The following is a 26,412-nucleotide window of genomic DNA, read 5'->3' on the forward strand; positions in this document are numbered from 1 at the left end:
TGTCCTGTCTGCAAGGTTGGAGGCAAACCACTGATACACTGTGGCCCCAAAGCCAATGTTAGCCAAAAGGTTAATGAGGAGGTGATGGGATACTGTATCAAAGGCTACGGCCAGGTTCAGGAGGATGGAGGATAGACAGTAGACCAGAATCACCTGCGTGGGGGAGGTTGTTGGTAATCTTAACAAGGGCAGTTTCAGTGCTATGTTTGGGTTGAAAGCCAGACTGGAAATGTTCAAGGAGATTATTATTATCAAGTATATCTGCAGTTAGTTGAAAAAAGCAGGGCGCTCTTCATTTGAAAGGTTAATGTACATTTTTTAACCGCGACAATGCCTCATAGCAGGACAAGAGACTACCTACCCAATATTGCACCCGGCGCAAAGCTTATCTCTACAAGCGTCCACGTTGTTTAAATAGCAAATGCACTTGCGCCTATCTCTGCACCCATGGGAGTGTTCTAAATTATTTCAGAAGCTAAAAGTTGAATTCAGTTTCTTCCCCTTCCCATTTTAAATGGAATGGGAGATGAGACTCACAGACTAAGTACAACCCTTTTGAACCATGTGCCTGGCGCACTGACCATTTTTCCGCCGTTAAACTAGCAAAATTGGAGTTGGACACTCCCCAAACGCAACAGCGCCACACGCTCTACGCCATGCTCTTAGATCGTTAAAATAGGGCCCTAGTACACCGCTGCCCCCCTCAAACGTTATTCCCCACTGTTTGTCATCATGCCTCTTTGCCACTCATCAATACGAGCGCCATGGCAAAGGAATACGTTGCAGCCAAAGTCATCTACTGCCTGGATTCCAAAACCTTTTGTACCTACTAGTCATTTCGACTCCTCATTATTCAAGATGGCATTTTAACAAAATGCGAAATGACATTCAGCAGGATAAAGCCAAAAGACATAGACAAAAGCCTTCCCAGGGGGCGCTGGTGAGCTGAACGGCAGGCAAAGATACTATGTGAAGTGAATTTGAGTCAAAAATCTAACTACTTCTCAGAGTCATAACTCAAAACACATAATGACATCCAGTGATAGTTGCCTGTTTGTTCATGAGTACTTTGCAAACATGAACTACTAACAGCTAATTCAGGTTATTTTAATGGGGGCAATTTGACTAAATGTTAGCAAATATAGGCCAAAGAAATTGGGCTGTGAAGAGAAAAACAGTACTGGCTTGTAGCTGACATTACAACAGCACCTGATTACAGGGTCTTGTTTTCCTGATTGCTTTAATGTTTTATGTCATTATATTGGTTCCCAAACATTTATGTTGCGGTTAGCATGTTAGCATCGATCAGATTAGCAACAACAGTTTTGACTTCCTTCATTTTCAAAAGTCAAATTTCACACTGAGCTGATACAATTCAGCAGAAGAAAAAAACCTCAGAGATAAAACTTTAAAATACAAGGATGTCAGTCAGACAGGATTTACAAAATTAAATTAAATTGTGCATCATTATTACTCATACCTTAGTCCAAGACTTGGTGGAATGGTTTCTACATATCCATTTGATACCCCTTATGCTGACGTGATTAGAAACAACAAAAACTATAAATGGGATTCACCGCTTTCACCAGACTCTGGCTGTGTGTTTTATTGCCTGCAGCAAATAACAATCCCCCTTCAATCTCTATCAGTTATCAGTGGGATTTTCTTATATATAAGGCCTTTTGCACTCTGACCCTTCTATCAGAGCTCAGTTTCTGTCACACACACACACACACACACACACAAAGTATGGGGGTTGATAAATCAGACCTCTTGCTGTATTTTTGCTGCTCTTATACTTTCCCTTCCCAAAGACCGCTCTACAGACTCAGCAGTGGGTCCTACCATAATAGACCATCCATTACAGCTAAATACACACACAGACAAAAGGATTGCAAAACACTCAGTTTCTCCAGTAGCAATTGCAGTTCTTTCATACACACATACTACACAAAATTCATATAATGCCCTTTGTACCGGAAAATAGCTCTTTTTAATGTCCCTCAGGAAATTGGTTTCATCTCAGGAAGAAGTGAAGGAGTAGAAGAAGGGCTTGCTCTTTTAAAATAGTCTGTATCCCATTGTAAAGAAAATGTTTTTTCTTCTGAAAGATTGTAATGTGCTGACAGGCTACAAAGTCTATTTTTACCTCTGGCGATCTGATGCTGTTTGATTCAATAGGAACCATGGCTCTTTAACTTTTCCAGCCCAAAGGCTAAATGCAGCACAAAAAAAGATTTGTGTCATAGCTAGAGGTCAACCATAGTTGACAGAGAGTGACAGGAAACATAATGGAGGACCAAGGCAGGACTTAATTACATGGTATGTATTCAATTCAATTCAATTCAATTTTATTTATATAGCGCCAAATCACAACAACAGTTATCTCACAGCGCTTTGTATCTTACCCATCTTTCACATCAACCATGCAAGCATGCAAAGTTTGCTCAAGGTATCCCAAATTCACACTAGTTTCAAGTTTTCAGCTCTAAGGTCCTGAAAGGACAACTGGTCAACAACTCTGAAATAGTCCCCCTTCCTCTAAAGAAATAACAAAAAAGACGTTAGGGTTTAAGTTTGCATTAATAATGGTATATATCCGGAATTCAACTTAAATAAATTACTATCAATCAGTACTATATACTATTGCTAAAGCAATGACATTTTTGCTTAAGAAAGCAAACATTTTGTAGCTACATTTTTGTTTCTGTGATCTTACTAGGGCCAGAAAATAATTGTGTTAATTCTGTCAAATGCACAACATGACTTTAATCACGAATCCCCTCATTTTTGAGACATTTGTAAATATAAAAATATCTATTTATAGCAGAGACCTTAAAATTTCATTTTCTGTTCTAACATGCATTACAGCAGGGTGAAAAGTGTGCCAACCAACACCACCCTTAAAAAAATTAACCATAGTATTACTATAGTATACTATGAGAATTGTAAGAATTGTATAGTGATGCAATAGTGTTTTTCTGTGGTGCTATTGTATTAGCTATAGTATCCCTATATTTTTCAATAGTAATACTATGTATCTAGCTCTTTGTAGTATTCCTGTATTATTTTAAATAGTATTACTATAGTATATTATATAGTGTGTCTGTGATTGGTTTTTTGAACACACTATAGTATGTTCCTATAATGCTACTATGATGATGTTATAGTAAATGTATACTTACTATTGTAACTTTCTATAGTGCATCCGGAAAAAAAAACATATAATACACTACAATATCACTGTATAAACAACACAGTTTAACTATAGTAAATTCCTGACAAAACAAAGAAACACTACAGGAAATACTATAGCAATGCTATATAAACACTACAGTATAACTATAACATCACCATACTTTAGTGATTTTACAGGAAGCTTAACATACTTTATATTATTGAGTGGTTGCAAAAAGATACATACATTTAGACTCATTAGAGATTGTCTACCATTTTATGCTGCAAAAGGATTGATGCATTCCACGATTCAACTGTCATGTGTTGGTCATAAGCAGCATCTACACTCAAGCCGTATGATGGTATATGATCAAGCCGAAATTTGGACAGGAAGCTGACCTCACCACTGGCATATTCTTAAGAAATTAGATATGTTAAGTTCTGACAGGTTCACGTATGGTAAACTGTAAGGTGCCCTTTAGTAAATTCTTGCTTTGACAAGCATCTGTGTGTGGAAGTCCTTACTTACTAAAATTTTTAATTTTTAGCTTTAAGGCCATTTTATTGTGTAATTGTTTGTTTTGTGCTGTTTTGTATTTTTGTGTTTAGATTTCTGTGTGTCTTTGTATAAAGGCATATCTAGGGACATGCATTGCAAACTAGCTTGTGCTGTACTGTACAGTACTCTGGTCTGTGGCATTTGTCCATGTTAAATGTCCCAACAAAATTAAAATTAATAAATAAATACATTTCTTTATATAAATTTTTACATTAGAGAAGAAAATTTATAATTATATAGTTTAAAGAATAATACTATAGAATATAGTCACATCCAGCACCAGTACAAAGCAGAGTGAACACACAACTGCAGCGTTATAGGCCGCTGTGACATCACATCTATTCGCTGTGGCTAACTGTCTATCTATGTGTGTGTCTGTGTGTGTGTGTTTGTTTACTGCAGGAATGCAGCCTGTGCTGTACTCAGTAAGAGAAGCTCTGGAAGGTAGACCTCACTGGGTTAGGAGCGGAACTGAAATTTGTTATTTCAGGTATGAATGAAATACACAGATTCAATGAAAAATTTGTTTTGTTCTCTTCTTCAGGAAACACAATGCCTGAATGACTACAATGTCAAGTCATAACTGAATTATATAAGATGATGCAACATTAACACTGATTCACCTACAGAGGCTCAATCTGTAACTAACTAGCTTTCTAAAGAGAAAGTTCATTGACAAAGCGCTCACAAAGGCTCTCACACTGTTCGAATGAGAAGTGACGTCAGAAGAGAAAAATACTTGCATAGATAGTAACTTTAAAAACACTGCCAGAGATCTTTAATCTACACAAAGATTGTCTTGTTTTTTCCCTCTAGAAATCACTTTTGTCCAGCTCGGGGTAGAAGGAGAACAACCTTTTATACTCTGACCTTTACCATCTCCTTCAAACACAATGAAGACGTCTGCTATCTGGCCTACCATTATCCCTACACATACTCTGCTCTAAAGGTACGGATTTATCTATCTCTCTATCTCTCTATCTATCTATCTATCTATCTATCTATCTATCTATCTATCTATCTACTTCAAATCAGCTTTATTGGCATGAATGTATAACAACAATATTGCCAAAGCTACATAGAAATTACATAAGAACAATTAATTTCATACATTTCATTAAATAAGTAAATAAATAAAACAGTAAGCGTAAGTGTGTGTGTTAAAAAAATAATGAAAATATATGAAAAATAAAATAAAACTAAAAAAAGGTTATTATAATAATATATAAAAAATTTAAATAAATAGATAAAACCGTAAACGTGTGTGTGTGTGTGTGTGTGTGAATTAATAGACAAAAATAATTAATTCATTAATTAATTTTAAAAAAACAACTAAAAAAATCAGTATCAAATATGAAATTTAAAAACAAAACAATTACTAAAATATCAAACAATCAAAATAATAATAATTTGAAAATTAGTTAAATTTCTGTCCTCAGTTGTCCTCAGTTGTCCTCAGTTTGTGGCATGAGGAGATATATTTTGCAGCAATTATTTCTCCAAGTAAATAGGGGAGTTTCTGTGTGTCTGATATAAATTTGAATTCAGGGTATATTTGGGAAACGTTAGTGTTTTATATTTTGGGCATGAGGTTAGAAAGTTCAGCTCTGTCTCTACCTGTCCCTGTGTCACAGTGGGAGCAGAGTCTCTCCTCTTGTGTCTGTGGCGACCCTTTTCTATGGTCAGGCTGTGTTCACTCAGTTTGTATGTAGTCAACATTTATCTTAGTTTAGGACATTTTATTGTGCTCAGGTAATTTGCCAGTGTGAACTCTCTTTTTAGGTTTTTGCTTGTTGATAATGTAGACTTAATGTGGATGTTACTGCAGAGAGCCTCAGGACCAGCTGGCTGCTGGGGACTCTTCTCTGGTTTTAGCTCCTGGTATGTTAGGGCTTTGTGATGGTATGTCTGAGGGTTAACTGATTTTAAGTGATTGTAAAATTTAATTAATCTTTTCTGTATTTTTAGTAAGAGGGGGTATTGGCCGAGCTCTGCTCTGCACAGATTATTTGCTTTTTTTCTCTGCACCTGCAGGATGCTCTTACAGAACTCGGTAAGGAAAGAGTCTATGATTGTTTTGTCCCATTTGTCAAACTCATTATTAAGTTTTGGCCCCCATATTTCACTGCCATATAGAATTATTGGTTCTAGTACAAATTGGAATCTATCTATCCGTCTGTCTCTGTCTGACTTATTATTATTCTCAGAGCTGAGTAGTAACTTGTTACAAGTAACAAAAATGAGTAAAAAAGTGTAATCTACTTTTAACTTAACTCGCTACAGTCACCATTTATACCTTCATTACAGCTAGTCTGGTGTCTACTATGCAGTTTGCTGCATTAGCCGAAATGAGCTGCTATCCAAGCTGCACCCAAGGTTACACAGATGTTCCAGATGTTAATGAGCTGGGCAGACGCAAAACATGCAACAACATGCAACAACAAAGGAAACCAGGCAATACCTTTTCAGTTTAAGGTTTGGTTGTTCTACTGATGTAACGGAAATCCAGTAACTGCACACTCTGCCGCTGCTGAGCGTGTTGGAAGGCAGTCTGCATCGCCCTTTCACAAGCCGGCAGAAATACTTTACTTTCCCTTTGATTTAAATTATTTCTGTTCTCTAATTTGAAATGGTAACTATTTGTTTTCTATCGAAGCCCATGGTGAATTTATTAAATAAAATGTTGCTGTGAAACTGATCTTGGCTTTCATTCAGTTGGCTACCAGTTGTTATTTATCAATCAGTCATTTTTGAGAAGCAAACTGTCCTGTTGGTGTGTGACAGGTGTCCCTCTTTATGTAGGCTTATCCTACTTCATTCAACAACTGGCTGCTCCTGTGTTACTGCCACAATAATTCTTTATGTTGTAAAGATTACATTCATATATGCTTTAGGGATAATCATATTGGGATAGCTGCCTGAGCTACTGGAAAAGGTCATATGCAGTGTCCTTCATAGCAACTTCCTCTCCTATTACAGCTTTCCTTCCTCACTTTGGTACATTTCTCAAATCATCCCTAACATTTGCGAAACGGTGAGTGCATTTCTCGAAACATATCGAACATAGTGGATTTCCAGCAAAAGCCCGTAACTTGCTCAAAATCCTTAGTCTTTCTCTCAAAAGCAAATCTTTATGTCACTGAACATGACAGTGCATCAAAATGACAAATCCTTGTGCCATTGTTTACGAACAAGATAGTCAAAACGTTTAGTCATGTTATCAATATAACAGTGTACTCTGTAAGTGTTTTCAGATGTAAACACTTACAGAGTAAACTGTAACATTACGTTTTGATGACAATGATTAAAAATGCACAAGGCCGCACTTTTTCAATCTGGCATATGAATTTCAACAGTATAAAGTTACATACATTGCAAGAGATTAGACAGGATTCACAGTTATGTTTTTATTGTTCGTACTGATACAGAAAAGAAAAAGAAAGGACTATTTTACAACACTGCATAGCACAATGGAATTAGAAATTAGAAATGTAAGCATGTGAAACACTCCTTAGGCTGATGTTCCCGTTCACAATGGATATCTTTATCAATTACAGTAAGGAGACATTTACAAAAAAAAGTCTAATAGACATGTGTCGAAAATATGATTGACAGATATAGACTATCTACATTTTGGCTAAGATTTTGATGACAATGATTGAAAATGCACAAGGCTGCACTTTTTTTGTATGGCATATATCACTTTCACCAGTACAAAGTTATACATTGCAGGAGAGAGAACAGGAATCACAGCTATGCTTTTACTGTTCGTACTGTAATTTGTTAAAAGAGACAGGACTGCTGCATGGGATATTCCGGTCTTTTGTATCCCAGATTCTCTTCCACATCACAACAGATATCTTCATCAATTCAGGTTTACACATTTACAAAGAAATTCTAATAGACATGTATGGAATGTCTATCTATATATATTACTGCTGACTGTGTATTGTTACTGTTTACTGGTATTGAGTATTGATATGAGTGTTGCTATTGTGATGTTGTTGTGGTCTATTCTTACTTTGTTTATGGTCCTTAAGAAACAACATTTCGTTTAACTATATACTTGTAGGCAAAGGATATGAATAAAGTATTTTAACTTTGATTTTTGATAACATGTTCAACCATTTTGCATGTAGTGACTAATGCAATGAACTTAGCCTAGATGTTTTGGGGGGTAAGATTATTCAACAGAGACTGGTATAATTCATTGTGATCAGCAGGACATAAGCAATTGATAATGTAGGAAACAGCAGACAATTGTACATAATCATTTGCATCAGTGTGTCAAGTCATTTGCAGTTTGTGCTTTTATGATGTGCACAAGTAACAAGATGATGTGGAGGTTGAACAATTAGTTTTGAGAATTTCAATTCTGATCTGAGAAATATATTAAAGCGAGTGAGAAAAACTGTAATAAGGGCATATAAATAGGTAGGGATAGTAGAGATACTGTCCCTACCTATTTACACTTCTGAATTGTCCCTAGCAATCATTTTGATCAAAAAATGAACAAGATACTGAACCCCGAATTGCCCTTGGCAGCTGTTCCACCAGTGTATGAATGTGTGTGAATGTTAGTTTCTGTTTGAGTACTTAGGCTCAGTGTGTGACTGGTGAATGCAGATGTAGTGTAAAAGCACTTTGAGTGGTCGAAAAGACTAGAAAGGCGCTATACAAGTACGGAGCATTTACATTTACCCTTGACAATCTCCTTAAGTTCATGTGCAAGCCTCAGTTTTTCCCGCTCCCACTCCTACTGCCTTACCTGCTCCCTTTCCTTTGCCTCAATCTCTAGTTTTAGTCTCCCCAAATGCAACTTTAGCTCTAACTCCCTCAGCCCTGAAACTTTGTTTTGAACTTTTTCCTGCTCGTTCCGGTCTCCCTCAGAGGATATATCTCATATGCTCATTGGGCAACTAAAACTTTTCACACGGCACGCCCTGCTCAACTAAACCATTTATAATTTTTGTAAGCAGTTCTTCTTTTCTTAAATTGCCTTGATTGTTAATACCATAGTGGTCTGCTACAGGGCAAAGATCTTTCTTTGTGCAACCTAAAGAGCTTGGGGTTGGAATAAAAATTGTCCATGTAACCTGGTTGCACCAGCTACGTCACAACATCATAGGGCAGGCCATGTCCAGAGGGGATGTCGCTTTTGCTGGTGTAAAAAGTCCACTGTGTAGCCATTCTGTGAGTCAGCCAAGACAAACAGTTTGAATTCCCACTTTGACTATTTAACTATATTTATAACTAAGACATAGACTGTCTTAAAGATAGACTGTATTAAATCAATGTTGTGTAGCCAAAGCTAAAGAGGAGAGCAACAGATAGACTAACTTAGTTAGTAAAGGCTAAATGCTTAAAGAAAATAAATTACAGATTGATAATATACAAGGTAGATTGATTTATCATTTTACTCCACAAGGATGTATAATGAGAAGTTGTGCTTCCTTTTGTGCTACTTATGGGTGTATAGGTGCGGCGCCACAGTACTGAAATGGAGCGGAGGAGATCGATATATAGAAAGTCAGAACATGTAATTTAGTTTGGTTTCTTTGCCTGCTCGCTTTTCGTGGTTGTAAATAGAACTTAGGCCTAATTCCATTTTCATCCATTGTAGCGGCGACCCACAACAGAAGAGACGAAATGTGGAAGTGAAGGAGGGGAAAGAGAGAAAGAGAGAGAGAGAAATAGCTGTTTCTACGTGCCTCCCCTGCTGATTTTGAATGATATATTTTGAATGCTCTGATTAATAAATGTAAATAAGTAATGCTTTGTAAATGCTCTGTATTTGTATAGTGCCTTTCTAGTCTTTTTAACCACTCAAAGCAGTTTTACAATACATCTGCATTCACACTAAATGACATCACACACATTCATACACTGAGCCCATGTGCCCAAACAGAAACTAACATTCGCACACACTCACACACTGACGGAACAGCCGCCAGGGGCAATTTGGGGTTCAGTATCTTGCCCACGGACACTTCAACATGCAGCCTGGAGGAGCCGGGGATTGAACCACCAACCTTCCGATTAACAGGCAACCCGCTCTACCTCCTGAGTCCCAGCCACCCTTGTTTAGGTTGACAGCAGTTTAGTTTTAACAGCCAGCACCTCGGTCTCGTCCTATGTGCTGCTCTGGATTTTGGATGCATTCTGTGACTTTTTGTCTCCCCTGACCTGCAGGAACAGCTACATCTCTGTGTTCAACCTCCTGATTTACACATGAAACTCTGCCCTCCCCTAATGTTGAACTTAATTATAATCCTACCACAAAAATTCACTTTAGCCTTGGACCTCGCCTAGGAATTCTTTCTGTAATTCATCTGTGATTTTACTTTAGATTTGGACATTTTTTAAGCTGTTCAGGCCCCATGTGCCACTGTTGACAAGCAAGCTGCTGCTCTGTCTCTTGCCTGTTGTTGTGGTGCTGAGGGTAATGACTGAGATGTTAGGGTGAAGGGCATGTATATGACTGACCAATGATGGTGTACGAGAAGGCAGACTGGAAGTGCCAGTATACCTTGAGATACCTTGCAACTAAGGGCACACTTTACTGCTTTCTCCAGACAATAAATGTTATTGCCTGGAGTTTCAAAATGACTGGGATGAGGGGGATCAAATGTTTGCTATAAGGGCACCTCCCTTATAGCAAACATTTAAACCCCCTCAAAACTTGTTGGACTATGTGTGTAGCTTCAGATTCAAACTACGCTGTGCTTGTGAAATTGCCAGGGATTATCTTGAAGCAGTGCAGGCCAGAATGAAAAGATGGTTTGATAAGCACATTCAAAGCAGAGAATTCCTGCCTGGTGATAAGCTTAGAGTTGCTGCTGATTCCTCGGTCTAGCTTGCAGACTCACCACAGTGGACTGTTTGGTCCAGGAAAAGGTTGCTGATAAAGACTTGGTGATACAGATTATCTTGTAGCCACTCCCAATAACTGATGTAGATCGTATCTCTGTCATATTAATGTTAAAATCTTACTGTGATAGGGAACATGCGTGTTATAGAAGCTAAAGTCTCAAGGGAGCTGTACGGTGTTGAAGTAAGTGACAGGGTTCTATCTGTGGCTTTGACCCAAGTTGTCAAACTCTGGGATCTTGCTAAACCTTCCTGCTTGTTTGTCTCAGACTTGGTTGAGTTAATTGAATCCAATAAAAGACTGTTTGTTGATGTTCCTTCTCAGACACACTTGTTTAAGCATGATATTGATGTGATTCCCAGAGCAGTTAACAGCCATTATAGTTCCTTCAAAATTTATTTGGTACAGCAAATTAGTTTTATATAAACAGTATTTAGGAAACAGAGTTTACGCTGTTTATCCAATAAGATGTACCTTTAAACAACCACATAATATCACAGTCCCTGTTTCATGTTAAATCCAGTGAATACAGAGCCATTCCAATTGAAAACATGTCACTGTTTTTATACTTGACTATGACTGCACTGTAAATGCATGTAATATACACATCAGAACCTACATGTCTACTTGAGACACTTGTATATTTATTGTATCTGCCAGGCTCATCTGAAGGTGCTGCAGAAATCAGTGGATCCTGCCATGGTTTTTTTCCGGGAGCAGATTCTTTGTACCACTTTGGCTGAAAACTCTTGTCCGGTGGTCACCATCACTGCCTGTCCTGCCAGCAGGTCCTGGAAGGACATGCACCAGCTACGTGAGTACTGCTGCTGTGTGTGTGTGTGTGTGTGTGTGTGTGTGTGTGTGTGTGTGTGTGTGTGTGAGTGTGTGTGTGTGTGTGTGCGCGCGTGTGTGAGTGTGTGATGAGCTGGAATAAAGGGTCTGAGTGCTGGAGGTCATATAAATAGGGAGGCACCTGTTTGATAGCAAGTTGATGGAATGTGTTATTGCAGTGTGTGCACAGGTGTGTCTAAGACAAATAGCCAGCCACCCATCGTGACAGAGACAGATATCCCATGCTTTGTTTTTAGACAAAACAGAGTACTTAATTGAAAGCCAGTGATCCTTGAAGAAATATGAAATAAGAAGAAATTATTTCTTTGGGAGATTCATCCAAGCATATCCATATGAGCATGATATTATACCCAACTATTGTAGCTGCTATTACACGCCGGGCATTTGTGCATAGTAATTATGCCATTTCATCTTGTCATTTTCCCACGAATGCTGCAACACAGTCAGCTTTTCCCGGAATTGAAAATAACTGCTTGATTTCACCATTGATAGCCATGCACTTTAATATGAAATAATCTAATTTAAATGCTTTACGTAATATTTGCCTGTGGTCATGATTCAACTTCTCAGAGGAAGTTGTTCAAATGAACAAGTGTTTTTCCTCAGATGAATCAGTTATCATATCACCACGGTGATATAATATCTGTAATGCTGCCCAGGGCCCTGACAGCGCCGGTGCCCAAGGCGAGTCTACCTGCTCTATACTCTACAGTTCATTGGGCTACGTTATTTCTCCATTGGAAGTAACCCCTTCAGACCATTTCACCGACACAGTTTGGGACTACATGTTGCATGTGAAACCGAAACGAACCAACAACACTACTGATCAGGCAGAAATCTCACTGCAAATCTACACACGTTAACTTCAGCACCTCTTATAAAGTGCAGCTCACAGTCCCAAACAGAGCAAGGCTGCGCCTCAGTTTTTAGATGTTTATCTTTCAAAACTCAAGGTGTACGCCGGTGTGGCATTAACTGGGTTGATTCGCGCTGAGTCAAAAACTTTCTCTTGCGGCGCCTGATTTTTTGCAGCCTAGACAACCCCCTACGTCACCTATGCCACAGGCAGGTCCTGATGCTGCCTTACTTCCACTTACTCCTTCCTAAAACCATGGGTCCTTGCACAATGAGGGTCAAAACATGCTATTCCTATAAATGTATATCTATACATTTACTTTTACATTTATTCATTTGGCAGATGCTTTTCACTGTAACGCGTTACTGTAATATTATTACTGTTACACTGTAGTGTAACAGATTACTTTTCTAAAACAGTAATATTATTACACTTACTAATCCAAGTAATGCTGCGTTACTGAACGCATCATCCTTGACGTGTTATTATTGCGTTAACGTGTACAGATCTAATAATTTCACCTACATTTGAACATTTCTATATGCACATTTGGTTTGATACATCAAATTAATTGATATTGATTGCTGAGTTTTATAATTTCTTATTGAGTTGTTGAAATTGTATACCAGATGATTTCACACTCTTTCTGATGACACAATGAATTGTGAAACACAGAATTCAGAAAAATTAAAACGGAAAACAAAATAAAATGGAATTTGGAAAAAATTAAAACAGATTTCATTTGGCCCTACAAGCATACAATAAATACTTTATCATGTAAGCTGTTGATAAGGATCCTATTAAGTGTCCTAAGATCCTCTTAAGTTATAGCCTAGCCTAAATTTAGGCAACATCTACATATTTATTTAATTTATCAGAATATAGCAAATATAATAAATATAATGAAATGATTTGCTTTGCCTTGGTGCCTAGACCTGCCAACAAATGCCTGTTGTTAGAAGAAAACAAAACAGCCCACATTTCCTTTATTGATTTTAAATTTAAATTGTGGGGCTTAGGACCATTTGGGGGTAGCTTCAGCCCTCCTGAAATAAGCCTTATGATGTCCATGACTGTATATAAAGCAATAAAAAGTGATCCACTGTTTAGTCCACATTGACTTCTGTTGTGCTGACTATGTGAAGAGTTTAGAGAAAGTTAACTCGCATAGAGAAATGTTTCCTTCAGTAACCACAGGTCTCCAACAACTCAGGCTGAATTCTTAAGGATTACAACTTTAAGTCACCAAAAAGTGACCAAGGGAATGTGTAGCGACCATAGGTTCAGGCTGTGATTCACCTCCAGTGCATTTATCTAGTGACAGGTATTTCTGCCAGTAGTAATTCACTTTCTTACCATCAGAGTTTGTCTTCCTCGTTGCCCAATTTGCACTCCACATTGAAGGTGTTATTGTTGATCTCTGTACCTCTAAAAGATTAACAGTCACCTTTAGGTGCGGCAGAGATGAGATATGTGGACAGCTGATGTTTACTTGAACAAGGAAATAACTTAAAACCTTCAAACTGTGTTGCTTCACTATGGAACAGAGAGGCTCCCAGGTATGCTTATGTAGATTTGTGAGTGAGCATGTGTGGGGGTTTTTTATCCTGAGGGGTGATATGTGTGTCTGTGAGTGTGTGGATGTTGGACAAACAACCCAAACTTAAGTACAAACAAAGCCTTGAGCACTAACACCCAATCAGTTCCAGTCTTCTTCCCATGTATGCAAATGAGTATGCTAATCAGGTGTAATTACAACCAGCCATGTCAGTGGGTTTACAGCAGCGCCATGGCTTTCATTTAATTTTAAACCTTTATTTAAACTGGAAGAACCATTAACGTTTCCCAGGTAACTCATTTGTAATTATGTGAATTATGCGGCTGGCGGGGGGGCCTGGACTCGTCCGGGCAGGACATGGGTCACCTCGCCCGGGTACAAAGATAATTTTCTAGAAGTGGCGACTCCATCCGTGGAGGTGGTGAATTTAATGAACAGTTCCCCGTTTGCTGAAGAAAAAAGGATGCTGAGGAAGTAGGGACACTGCTATTTATACATCACGCACGTATCGGTAGTGATGTCCTATTGGAGGAGGTAGTACCCATAGAGTCCAGTAGAGGGCGGAGCCTGTGTGAGATAGAACACTTTGTTTAAAGTGTTTGCAAACCATGTTATTGCACTTTTGTGTATATAGCAGTACATTTAAATTAAAATTGCGCAATACACTACTTTAGAATTCATTATTCAGTTTTTCATTATTCAAAATGAATCGCGATTAATTGCAAGAAAATCATGCGATTAATTGAGATTAAAAATTTTAATCATTGCCACAGATGAGAAACACGAATGAGAAACACAGATGAGAATGCAGAGAAAACCTTATTGAATGTCAAGCTCGTAATCACTCTTATTTCAGTGAAAACCATGTCTGAAGTTTATTTGATTTCATAAAACGTATAATGTCATATGTAAACCCATTTATTTCACCTCTTCCTTCGACATGCAAGCTTTTCTTCATAGGGGATGGATTAGACAAAGCATCCTGCTTCCTGGAGCACTTCTCTTGTCTCTAATTAAAAAAGGCTTGCAATGCAATCACAGCTCATCTGTGAAAGCATTTAATTATCAAACATAATCTTATTTAGCAGGATAGGCATGGCCTCCAGGTAGCTGAAGCTGGACTAGGATGGTTTCTCACATTTCATGCATCCTTTTTATCTGGAACTATTTTTTTGGATGGACCACAGCAAAGGGAGGCCGGTAACACTTTATCATGCGGTACACATAAGTGTGTGAAGTTACTAAAGAAGGAATCAGGAAACACCTGATAATTAATTCATTGTCAAGGAGGATCTATTGACAGAAATGCAAAATAATACATACAACTATGTTTTCAGTGGTGTATAAAGCTTACATAATGAACCTTAGAATGAGCCATTTCTATTTACATACACCGCGGGTCCTCTTACATGGACATCGCCATGCTGCTCTGCCATGTGTCTGCAGTAGCCAAAACAGACAAACTACTCTACACAGCACGTTTCATCACTACGTTGAATACATATGAAAAATAAGGAATAAGTAGTAGTAGCAGTCTAGTTCATTAGAAGTAGGAAGAGAAGTGAAATTTGGACTAATGGAGGACCACACATATTATTAAGCACAACAGTCGACAGTGCATGGCGGCCACTGTAGCTTCTCATTTGCACTCGATAATGGAAGGGTGAGCAGTAACTGATGGTGCATTCATGTGGTGTGGGACTAATCGGATTTGTCTTAAATCTTTAGTGCAAAAAGAAGAATAAAGTGAACATGGGATATAAAGAAGTATACAGAACAGTATGCAAATATATAGAAAGACACAAATAATAATACTAGGGGGGTAGTCTATATTATATAAAGATATTTAAAGAGGACCATATGTTGATAGTTTTCACTGCCTTTTTGTTGCTGGATTTAGAAATTAAATGGATATAATGTACAACGTCATGGAGAAAAAGAACAAAGTTAGGTTCTTTACTGCTGAATTTACAATTGCCATTTGAATTACTACATTTATTATAAAGTACTTATTTCTTCCAAGGAGCAAGTGAATGCACAGTGAGCCATTTGTTGCAATTCGCAACCCTCAACACTAGATGCCACTAAAACTGACACACTAAACCATTTATTAATGAGTAAGTTATAAGTCGTTACTAGTGGTGTGCTGCACTGTGGCTGGTTCAGAGTTTAGCAGGAACTACTCAAGAGAGTGGTCAGTATTGACAGATATTTTGGAACTAAGCATTGTGTAAAGATTGATTAATATAGTATCTCAATTAATTCAGGCCCTTCCTGATTCATTCCTCACTTGTGTACCGTAAAGTGTTACCGCGTGACCAGCCCTATAAATGCGTAAGCCTGTCCCTTACTGAGTGAGTGATGAAGTTACACTGTTGCTCTTTCAAACTGAATAGGTGTGATCAGGGGCGGCTTGTTCATTAGGGCGACCGGGCGACGCACCGCCAAGCCGGGAAAGGCAGGGGATATTTTTCTACCACTTTCTACCACACTGTGAGTTAGATGTGACTGTTTTTGACAGAGAGTTTGTCTATGAATATCGCTGTCCAATCAGCGTCAAGTCGTGTTTCGTGAAGTCCCGCCTCTTTTGGTGCGATTTCAGTCTGGTTTTGAATCGCCCAGATCTCCCTCATAGACTTTCATGTAAAGGCAGTTTTTTCAAGCTGCGGCCACTGCAATGCAATCTCTATCGGTTTCCGAGAGGGCTCGCACTTACGTGTTTACGTCATGCGCCCAGCAGCAGAGCTACGCTTCTGCCACCTGAAAACGACTCGTCTTCCAGCTTGTTGCTCTCACTACGATCAGCTGCTGTTGAAAAGGCTGAAAATTCAACCGTGGTGTCGGGATGTAAAGACTAAAGTAGTTGCCTTTACATCCAAAGGTCTAAAGATCTATTGATCTTAACTGTGGACTGCTTGTAGACATTGACAATGAACTTCAGTATGTAGTTTTTCACAAATACTGTACAGTATGTAGCTTAAGGAACAATCCTTGTCTTATAGCAGACTTAGACCATTGAACTGGTCACCTTAGCCATCATCGCAACAACTGCCCCCCCCCTGAGAGATTTGGCAGGAGCCGCCACTGGGCGTGATAGTTACATATCAAAACTCCAGATTCACAGCCAGGGGCGTTTCCAGGCTCTTGAAACATTGGGGGCTTAGTCCAGCCCAGAAATCTTTCATGTTTTCACCTGTTTTCAACCCCCACCCCCCGTTGCCGCTACCCAAAGTACATCTATAAAGCAACAGTAAATTTCCTCCACACAGTAACACTAACAACTGTCTCATTTTCTGAACTCAGGGGGGTCTGGGCTTTAAACACTTAATTTCCTGCATTCTGGTGAATTTTTTTGCACCACGTTATTGGAGAAATGTCTGAATCGACAATTCAAAATAAATAAATAAATATATTGGAATATTATGCAGTGCAGCTCTCAGGCATTCTGTGTTGCTGTCAGATATGTTTCTCCTCCTCCTTTCTCATTTAATTTAATCACAGCTGAGTCTACATACATGCAGGCATGCCTGAAGTCGCCTACAGTCTCTTCAAATGTGCATATGGCACCTTTTCACCTCAATGATAAATTAGGTTAATTGAATTCAGTTTAAAAAAAGTAATTGAGGAAATACTTGATAGGGGGGGTCTGGGGGAATGGTGGAAATGTCTTTATTTTTATAAAGGGAAGGACAAAATTTAGGTGGCAGGTGACAATTCAGAATATAAAAATATAATAGAATGTAATGCAGTAATCAGTAGCTTATTCTTTTATTTTTATTTTTTTAAATAGAGATATTTAGAGAGATAGAGATTTATTCAGTATTTACACTGCATTGCAGGTTTATTGTGCAAATAAACCTTTCTCATAGCATTTTTATTGGTTAATTAACATTTCTTGGTGCAAGCTATTTTCAGAACATTTTTAATGCTTTCAAAAAATGGTGGCTACATGTCCCAATGTAAATGACCCTCCCTCCCTACAGGCAGAGCTACTCCATGCTTACCAACCACTTCACCTCTACTCTCATTGCTCTCTCTTGCTGTCCCTCTGTTTCACCTCCTTTACTCCTTCAAGTGCCTGTACTATGCAGGGTAGGCTACTGCAGCATATAGCAAACATATCGGTTATTTTTGCGCATTTGGCAATTTATTTTTATTTTGCCCACAAAACAAGAAACAGCTCCAGCAGAGGGGTTGGTGGTGGGGGCTAGTAAGAGATGTGATTGGGACAGCCCAATGTCAGTATAGGCCTGATGCTTTATGGGCCGATCATTGGCCCATTTTTTAAAAACAGTTAAAACAATAATAAATAATTTACATTACACCGGCCCCAAAGTTTCATTGGTCCACCATGCCAGATTTCCAGTCCAGACCTGAGGCTCCCCCCTTTAGACCGTCTGGGACTGTAGCCTACTCAATGAGACGAGCGCACTGATCAGAGGAAGAAAACCGAAACAAAATGAAGTAGCCCCTGCTCTTTGAAGACCTGTGAGACAGACTGCGTCATGAAGATTATTGCATAGTAACATGGAAAATAATTTGCTTATGTTGAGTTACATCTGGGACTAAAGCCCTGGAAAAGTGACCTGGCGATGCCGATGTTCACAGCCTTTTAAAATGCTAGTCACTAGTGGGTTCATCCATAATCTACACCCACCTACTACGTGTGCCCCACTTTGGTCTCACCTTGTAGAGACCAAGGTTTTATGAAATGCTGTACGCAACTAGTAATGAAAAACTCACTTTTAAAGTACATTTGTTTCAGCTGCACCACAGGCATCCCCACAGAAATATTCACATCATATCCAGCTGATGACTACAGATGTTCCAATCAGTGCGACTACAATATCAAAGATTACTGTTCATTGATCAGTTTTGTACAGATTAGTTTAAACAGTGATTAGGCCTACTGCAGTAATTGTTTTGTGCAACTGTTGACAGCTGCCTTAATGTCACTGTTATAAAGGATAGTATACAGATATACATTTCTGTGCTGAGGAAAAATTCACAATGTCCAGAGATAACTGTCCATACATCGATGACAGATTGATCATAAAAGCATGTTCAAGATCATGTTTGGGTAAAACAAACCAATAGCCTTTCTAACTGTGATATTGATGTTTCTATAGACGTAACTGCGTTCCAAAACGTGCTTTGATATTGACAGTCTGAATAAGGAAATGTTAGACAGCGGAGGGGAGGAGTCAGAGAGAAACTCAACATTTGTTGAAGTAAACCTCCAGAGGAGATTAGGTTCACAGCGCAAGTTGCCAGGGTCACTGACCTAGAGTTTCTGATCTCTGAAACCAAAAACCCAGAGTTTCCCTTAACACTAAACCTAAACCTGACACAGGGCCTAGGAGTTTGGGCCCAAATGCAGACACGGGAGATTGATGCAATGTTAAGTAAATCCTTTAAACAAACTGGTGACTCATTAGGGTTTGTATCCTGAAAAACAAGAGTACAGTAATCCAAAAATCCAACAACACACAATGCACAGCAAAAGCAGCACGAAAAACTCACTGGAGAAACAATGAACTGGCAACTGGACATAGTGAGGCAGAGACTTCTATAGCTAAGGGAGTGGAGATAACGAGACACATTAGGGCAGGTGCACACAATCAACCTAGAAACACAAGGACAGGAATTAAAAACGGCACAACACACCCAAGGAACAACGCTTACAAAAGACAGGAAACAGAATGGAAGATCACAAGGAACCTACCACACAGACAGGAAGCAAAACGCCTGTGGGGCCCACAGCTTAGAGGGTGTCAGGTGGTGATGTACAGAACCTAGAAGCACACTTGAGACAGACAGTAAGTTTAAACAGTTTATTGAACTACAGTAACTTCAGAATGGGCAGAGCAGGGGAAAATCCTTTGTGGCTGGTCGGTGTGGTGAGTTTCGGATATCAGGCAGGCAGGCGTGCAGTGAGTCGGCTCCAACTGAGACTCCAGCGTGGCAGGCAGGTGAAGGCGATTCAGAACAGAGTTCTTCCAGGCTGGGAGACCAAAGGACAGAGACACGATTAAACAACAACTTACAGGTAACACGGGACACAAGAGCTGATAACAAATAGCAAACAAAGGCGGATACTGACTTGAGACCTACAGTGCTCAACATACCAATCCGAACTGAAGAGAACACAAGGCTTATAAAGCGGTGGTGATCGGCATGATGAGATTCAGGTGTGCCAATCAGGAGGTGTGGAAACCAGCCCCAGGAACCACCACAGGTACTGCCCACTGCTGCAACATGCCGGCAAGAAACAGAGGGAGCAGCAAGAGAGAGAGGGGGAAAAACAGAGCGACAGCAAAGCCAAACCACAACAGCCAGCCACACACATTCAGGATGAGAAAGAAACAAAAACACATACTCATAGCGACAGTCCCAGCCATGTCATAGCTGGGGTGTACTCATACAATTTGGAGTTATGACTCACTCTGACAAAACACCCAGTGCAAAGTGAGTCACAGAAAAAAACGAGAACAAATGAAAGAGCAGAGGGGAGTTAATAGACGATTACTATAGTTACACAGACAATCTACTTCAGTACACTGTAAGTACAAATATTACTGGGGCCTCAAATACAGACAAATGCAGATGAACAGTTAACATCCAGGAATTCACATTATAGGCACTACCACTGATTATCTAAGGCGTTAATGCTCACCCCTCTCCGATTTCCACCACTCTGACAATAAAGCTAAACTTTTTCAACTGTTCTCAGACTAGCAGGAAAACACCACCCCCATCAGGAGGTTGTTTTATAGCAGTTGGCATCCACGATGTTGCATTACTGCCACCTTCAGGTTCAGGATTCTAAATGGTAAAAGTGTATTATTTGTATAGCGCCTTTCCGACCAATTAACATTACATCACATTCACCCCAGAAACTCATTCACACACAGATGGCACATCCATCGGGAGCAGTTTGAGGTTCAGTGTCTTGGCCAAAGTCATTTCAACAGTGTCAAGGGATCAAACCACCAACATTATAATAAGTGGATGACTGCTCTTACCCCTGAGCCACACACCCTGTATAATCATTAAGACAGGTATGCCAAAGAATGTGCTGGGACTCTATGAAAGTGACATTTTTCTCCTGGCAGTGTCTATTCCTGAGATAGTAAACAAGATTTCATAAGCTGATTCTGATTACTTTTGGCGTACCTGTCTTAATACTTATCAGTGTCATCATCCAAACTCCAGTCCCCAGTCAGTATAGCAGCCATTTTTTTGGGTGCACAAATGGTGCACAACAGTGCTAACACAGAAATCAACAAAGGATGGTTGCAGTGTCTAGAAACGTAGTTCATGAATTCCAGTTCATCATCTGAGCCTCCCACATCCCAGGTCACAAAACTCAATTGCTGACTCACTTTCTCGCTTCTTGTTCCAGAAATTCAAACAATTAGCACCAGCCTCCAAACCTCTTCTGAATCAGAATTCTCCACACAGGTTGTTCCCGTACACCGACAGTCTTAACCTCTACCCCAACCACCATCCAACTCAAAACACAACCATGTTTGACATTTCCATCAATTATTCCAACACTAATCTACCACCTAAAATGCAACAATCTGGTCTACCTTGACCCATCTACTTCTTTTGACTAGACTTGTACCTAAGCACATACAAACCTATACGTACTATATATAACCACCCACATCCCTATCACACTTCAAAATCCATATTAGCTGAATACTACTTAAGCCCACAGTCATGTAATGTGATACTACCTCTATTTTCATCCAGGGTTTTACTTATATGCTCCTTAAACATTTCTAAGTTCTAACAATTCCCCACCTTTTCTACACAAAACAAGCCATAAACTCACAAATACAATTTTATTTATTTTATTTATTTATACTTATAAATGACCCAGGACAGACCATTCTCTATGCAGATGTTGCTCATTCCAGCACACCATTTACCTAAATATCTCAACAGCAGATTGTCATTGAGCTCAAACAACCCTGACTGATAACACACTGTCCCATCTGTTGGCATGCTATCGTTAATTTTGACCCTTGCACAACATTACCGTTATCACTGGTGACCTCTGGTAGCCAGCATTATTGGCCAGCTGTCACAATCACTAGCAGAGCTTAATAGATTGTTGTGATGGGTGCAGAGGACACAGTTTTAATTACAGACCAGTTCTGGATAATTGAATGATGCATGGCACTAGAGCACAGGAAATGTAGATTACCATTAACTGACCAGTTAGCAATGCAGAGGCAGCTTTGTAGTGAGTGGTGATTGACAAGCCACGGAGTTTAGAAACTGTCCTGTTACTTGAATTGCAAAGGTATGATCCCTAATGACAATAAGCAACTGTTACTGAGCAAGATTAATTGACAAATTAATAATTAGTCATTTAGTTGACATTTTTATCTAAAGTGACTTACAATTTCTATACATGTCAGAGGTTGCATACATCTGGAGCAACTAGGGGTTAAGTGTCTTGCCCAGGGACACAATGGTGGATGGTCACAGTGCGAATCCAACCCAGGTCTCCCACACCAGAGGCATGTGGCATGTGTCTTATCCACTGCCCCATCGCCACCCAGCTAAAACACTTTTCACTCTAATTCTCCACATACTGTATATTATATCAGCAGACAAAATGATAGGTCTCAATTTGTCTCTGTGCAGGTAATCGTCCCTATATCGTGCTAACAGGCCGTGTCCATCCTGGTGAGTCCAATGCCAGCTGGGTGATGAAGGGCACCCTGGAGTTTCTGTGCAGCAGTGACCCGGTCGCCCAGAGTCTGAGGGAGGACTTTGTCTTCAAGATCATCCCCATGCTCAACCCAGACGGAGTCATCAATGGCACGTGAGTGGAATGCATGAACAGTGCTGGATGTAGGAAAATCAATCCTTCATATGTAGTCTAAGGATGTTGATTTGACAAACTGCAGCAAAGATAGATAGAATAAAATAATAATTGTGCTATTGCACATTTTTTTTCACTGCATAACAATAACATCTGATGAGATTAAAAAATTGAATAATTTTCCAGGAGGTGGTCCACAGTGGAATTTCAGCATTATATAATTTATAATGTAAGAGTTGTCATCAGCTCAGTAGTTCACCTGTCGCCTGCACCACTCCTTGTGTATACACACACACGCACGCACGCACACACACACACACACACACGCCTCAGCGGCCATTCCTCCCAGCAGTCAGCCAGGGGGAAATACTGCGCTGCTGTCATCCTTTTGCACTCCAGATGCTGTTTCAAGTCAATAATGTTGGGATATAATTTATTTTTTTATGGGCTCTATAATCATTTTACAAAATTAAGCTTTCAGTTTTAAAAGTTCAATAAATGAACAATGTTTCCTGAGTAATCGTGATCTAAATACAAGACAGCCCTGTTGCCTTTAGTGACAGGTCCAGATTTTGGATCCACCAGTTGGGCCCTGCCAGACCATCACACTCATAGGGAGTAAGCAGAAGACAATGCAAGGCTTTCAAAATAAGCATTCAAATTTTCAAATCAATTGTAAAACTGACAGGTAACCAGTGAGAGCAGCAAGGATTGGTGTCATGTGGTCGCTTCTCTGCTCTCTGTCTGTTTCTAGAAGTTGCAGTCTCTGGATGTTTTACCTGCTGATACCAAAGTAAAGTTCTTGATGTAGTCTGAAGAACAGACAGAGAAGGAGCTTTTTTGACAGATGAGCCTATCCAGGGCCATGTCACTGATGCCAACATAGACAGCAGATTAAGACATTGTGAGGTCAAGAGGAATTAAAATGGACTACAGGCTAATGTGGGCTGCAAGCAGTCAGTCACTGGTGACCCTGACCAGATCAGTCTCCGTGCTGTGTGGAGAGCAAAAACCAGATTGGAATCTTTCACAAAGTAACTTTTTTGAGTAAATGGTACTTGTCAGAGAAGTTTTAATGCATCATACTTTTACTCTTTAATCTAATTTACTCCACTACATACGGAGACATTCACCGCAGACAAGCATCCACACGACTCTGTTAGAGCAGAATAATGGCTAAAGCTACAGCATGGTAGTATGGTTTCAAATGGCGCTACCAGCTAATATTTAGGCTACAGATTAAAATTTAGTGCACTGTGCAGCCAGCCAGGTCTCATCCCAGGGTGTCCTATATAGACGCTCTGGCAGGCTTTTTCCAAGCATTGGTATCTGATGCCCTGGGATGAGACCGTGTTGGGGCAGCGGGTTTGGGTTGTGACGTTAGTAGGCTACACTGTGCTGACAGAGAGCAGAGTCTGTTGTGTTCATGTGAATATGGTTGGAAATATGTAGCTACACACAGTATATCATTATCTTAAAAACTCCTCCTGCTTTCTGCCTTAATGTAAATATTCAAGCTAACAGTGTGCGGCCAGCCTGCATTTAACTAGTCATGCTCATGGGTGTAGCCTGATGAAGAGACACCAAATTATGCACACACACAAAAGACTACTCTAATTTCATGTGGATGTGACTGATGTAATGTTTCAACCACAGATGATCTCCCTCAGGTAAAAGTGAAGAAGTGAACACACCTGTATTCAATAGGAAATAAATTATGAAACATCACAGCATTATCTCCTGATTTGATTTGTTTGCCAAATCTTAATTTAATCGAGCAAAGGAGGAGGCCCACAGAAGTGGGTCAGATCAGGAAGGCACCAGGCCCAGACAAAATGGCACCCTCCTGTCTGACCAGCTGGGCCCGATCTTCACACTGATCTTCAACATATCACTGGAGCTGTGTGAAGTCCCCTGCTGCTTCAAGCACTCAACAATCATTCCCATCCCCAAGAAACCCTTTATCACAGGACTCAATGACTATAGGCCTGTTGCCTGGATCCCTGTAGTCATGAAATCCTTGAGGAGACTGGTGTTGACTCACCTTAAGGACATCACAGGCCCCCATCCCCCCTGCTGACCCCCTGCAGTTTGCCTACCAGGCAAACAGGTCAGTTGGTGATGCAGTCAACATGGGACTGCACTACTTCTTGCAACACCTCATCTACCCAGGGACATATGAAGTCCTCCACTCGAAACTCAGCTCACTGTGCCAGCCCCCGCCTGTCAGTGGATCACCTGGTCACATAAAAAACAATGAGCATGGTGCAAAACACTGTACCATGTGGGATACCATTAGAGGTTCTTTTGTAATTGGGGCAAACCAGCCCTTTAACTATTTTGAGCAGCCCTTCTTTGTGCTGTGTCTAGACTTGACATCCTGTTTCAGCTGAGATCAAAACAGTAAGATGACGTGACATGAACAATATACCATCCAAATGTTCTGTCCATATGACCTGAAGCAGCTTGAAGCAGCTTGATATATCTCTGTCTGTCTTTTTTTTAACTCTGTGTGTGTGTGTGTGTGTGTGTGTGTGTGTGTGTGTGTGTGTGTGTGTGTGATGTAAGTCTTGCAGCACAACTCACACATTTCACAGGAATTAAGTTGGACACTGCAGGGATTTACTCATCGTGCCGTCAGCTTTCTCTCCATCTCTCTTTTCTCCTCTGACTTTCTTTATTTCTTTCTCGGGTCAATTCTCTGAGCTTGAAATTGGTGTGAAACTGGAACAATATTGCCAAAGCATCAACACAGTTTTTTACTTCAAACCCCATTCCCTGTTGGATTGTGTGTATTTTGGGTCCTCAAAGGCATAGAAACAATTGATTCATTTTGTTGTGTACCAAATACGTTTGGGTTATAATTAGAAAATACAGATTAGCACAGAAAATTGCTGCTATTGTTTTGTCATGACATTTGTGTTTCAGTTTCACTAAATGAAGTGTCTGCTGCTGGTGAAACTGTAAAATTATGTTGGGGAAATATAAGAAAAGAATCTCAGATCTATGCAGTTGTAAATTCTGTACAGCTGTATATTTAGCTGTACAGTACGCTGCTCTTCACTCCTTTTCCATCATCAAACACAGCCGACTTACTCAAAGCTGCATTAACAAATATTTCACATATCAAGAAACTGATCACAACATACACTCACCAAAGGATTATTAGGAACACCTGTTCATTTTCTCATTAATGCAATTATCTAATCAACCAATCACATGGCAGTTGCTTCAATGCATTTAGGGGTGTGGTCCTGGTCAAGACAATCTCCTGAACTCCAAACTGAATGTCAGAATGGGAAAGAAAGGTGATTTAAGCAATTTTGAGCGTGGCATGGTTGTTGGTGCCAGACGGGCCGGTCTGAGTATTTCACAATGTGCTCAGTTACTGGGATTTTCACGCACAACCATTTCTAGGGTTTACAAAGAATGGTGTGAAAAGGGAAAAACATCCAGTATGCGGCAGTCCTGTGGGCGAAAATGCCTTGTTGATGCTAGAGGTCAGAGGAGAATGGGCCGACTGATTCAAGCTGATAGAAGAGCAACTTTGACTGAAATAACCACTCGTTACAACCGAGGTATGCAGCAAAGCATTTGTGAAGCCACAACACGCACAACCTTGAGGCGGACGGGCTACAACAGCAGAAGACCCCACCGGGTACCACTCATCTCCACTACAAATAGGAAAAAGAGG

At 39.8% G+C, this 26,412-nt stretch overlaps 1 protein-coding gene and 1 long non-coding RNA gene across 2 annotated transcripts in view; one reads left to right on the forward strand and one right to left on the reverse strand.

The window, feature by feature from the left end:
* LOC123962517 (cytosolic carboxypeptidase 4) overlaps positions 1-26,412 on the forward strand; it is a 206,071-nt gene that overhangs the window by 124,243 nt on the left and 55,416 nt on the right. The window contains exons 18-21 of the mRNA XM_046038694.1: positions 4,139-4,226; positions 4,553-4,685; positions 11,268-11,421; positions 22,538-22,718. Coding sequence (XP_045894650.1) covers positions 4,139-4,226; positions 4,553-4,685; positions 11,268-11,421; positions 22,538-22,718 — 556 coding nt within the window. The remainder of the gene's footprint in view (positions 1-4,138; positions 4,227-4,552; positions 4,686-11,267; positions 11,422-22,537; positions 22,719-26,412) is intronic.
* On the reverse strand, positions 19,693-20,306 carry LOC123962519. Its single transcript, XR_006822967.1, has 2 exons — positions 20,002-20,306; positions 19,693-19,877 (listed from the first exon to the last, which is right to left on the reverse strand). It is a non-coding gene; the product is annotated as an uncharacterized LOC123962519 (long non-coding RNA).

This window comes from Micropterus dolomieu, linkage group LG22 (assembly GCF_021292245.1).
Source record: "Micropterus dolomieu isolate WLL.071019.BEF.003 ecotype Adirondacks linkage group LG22, ASM2129224v1, whole genome shotgun sequence".
Classification (NCBI taxonomy): Eukaryota; Metazoa; Chordata; class Actinopteri; order Centrarchiformes; family Centrarchidae; genus Micropterus; species Micropterus dolomieu.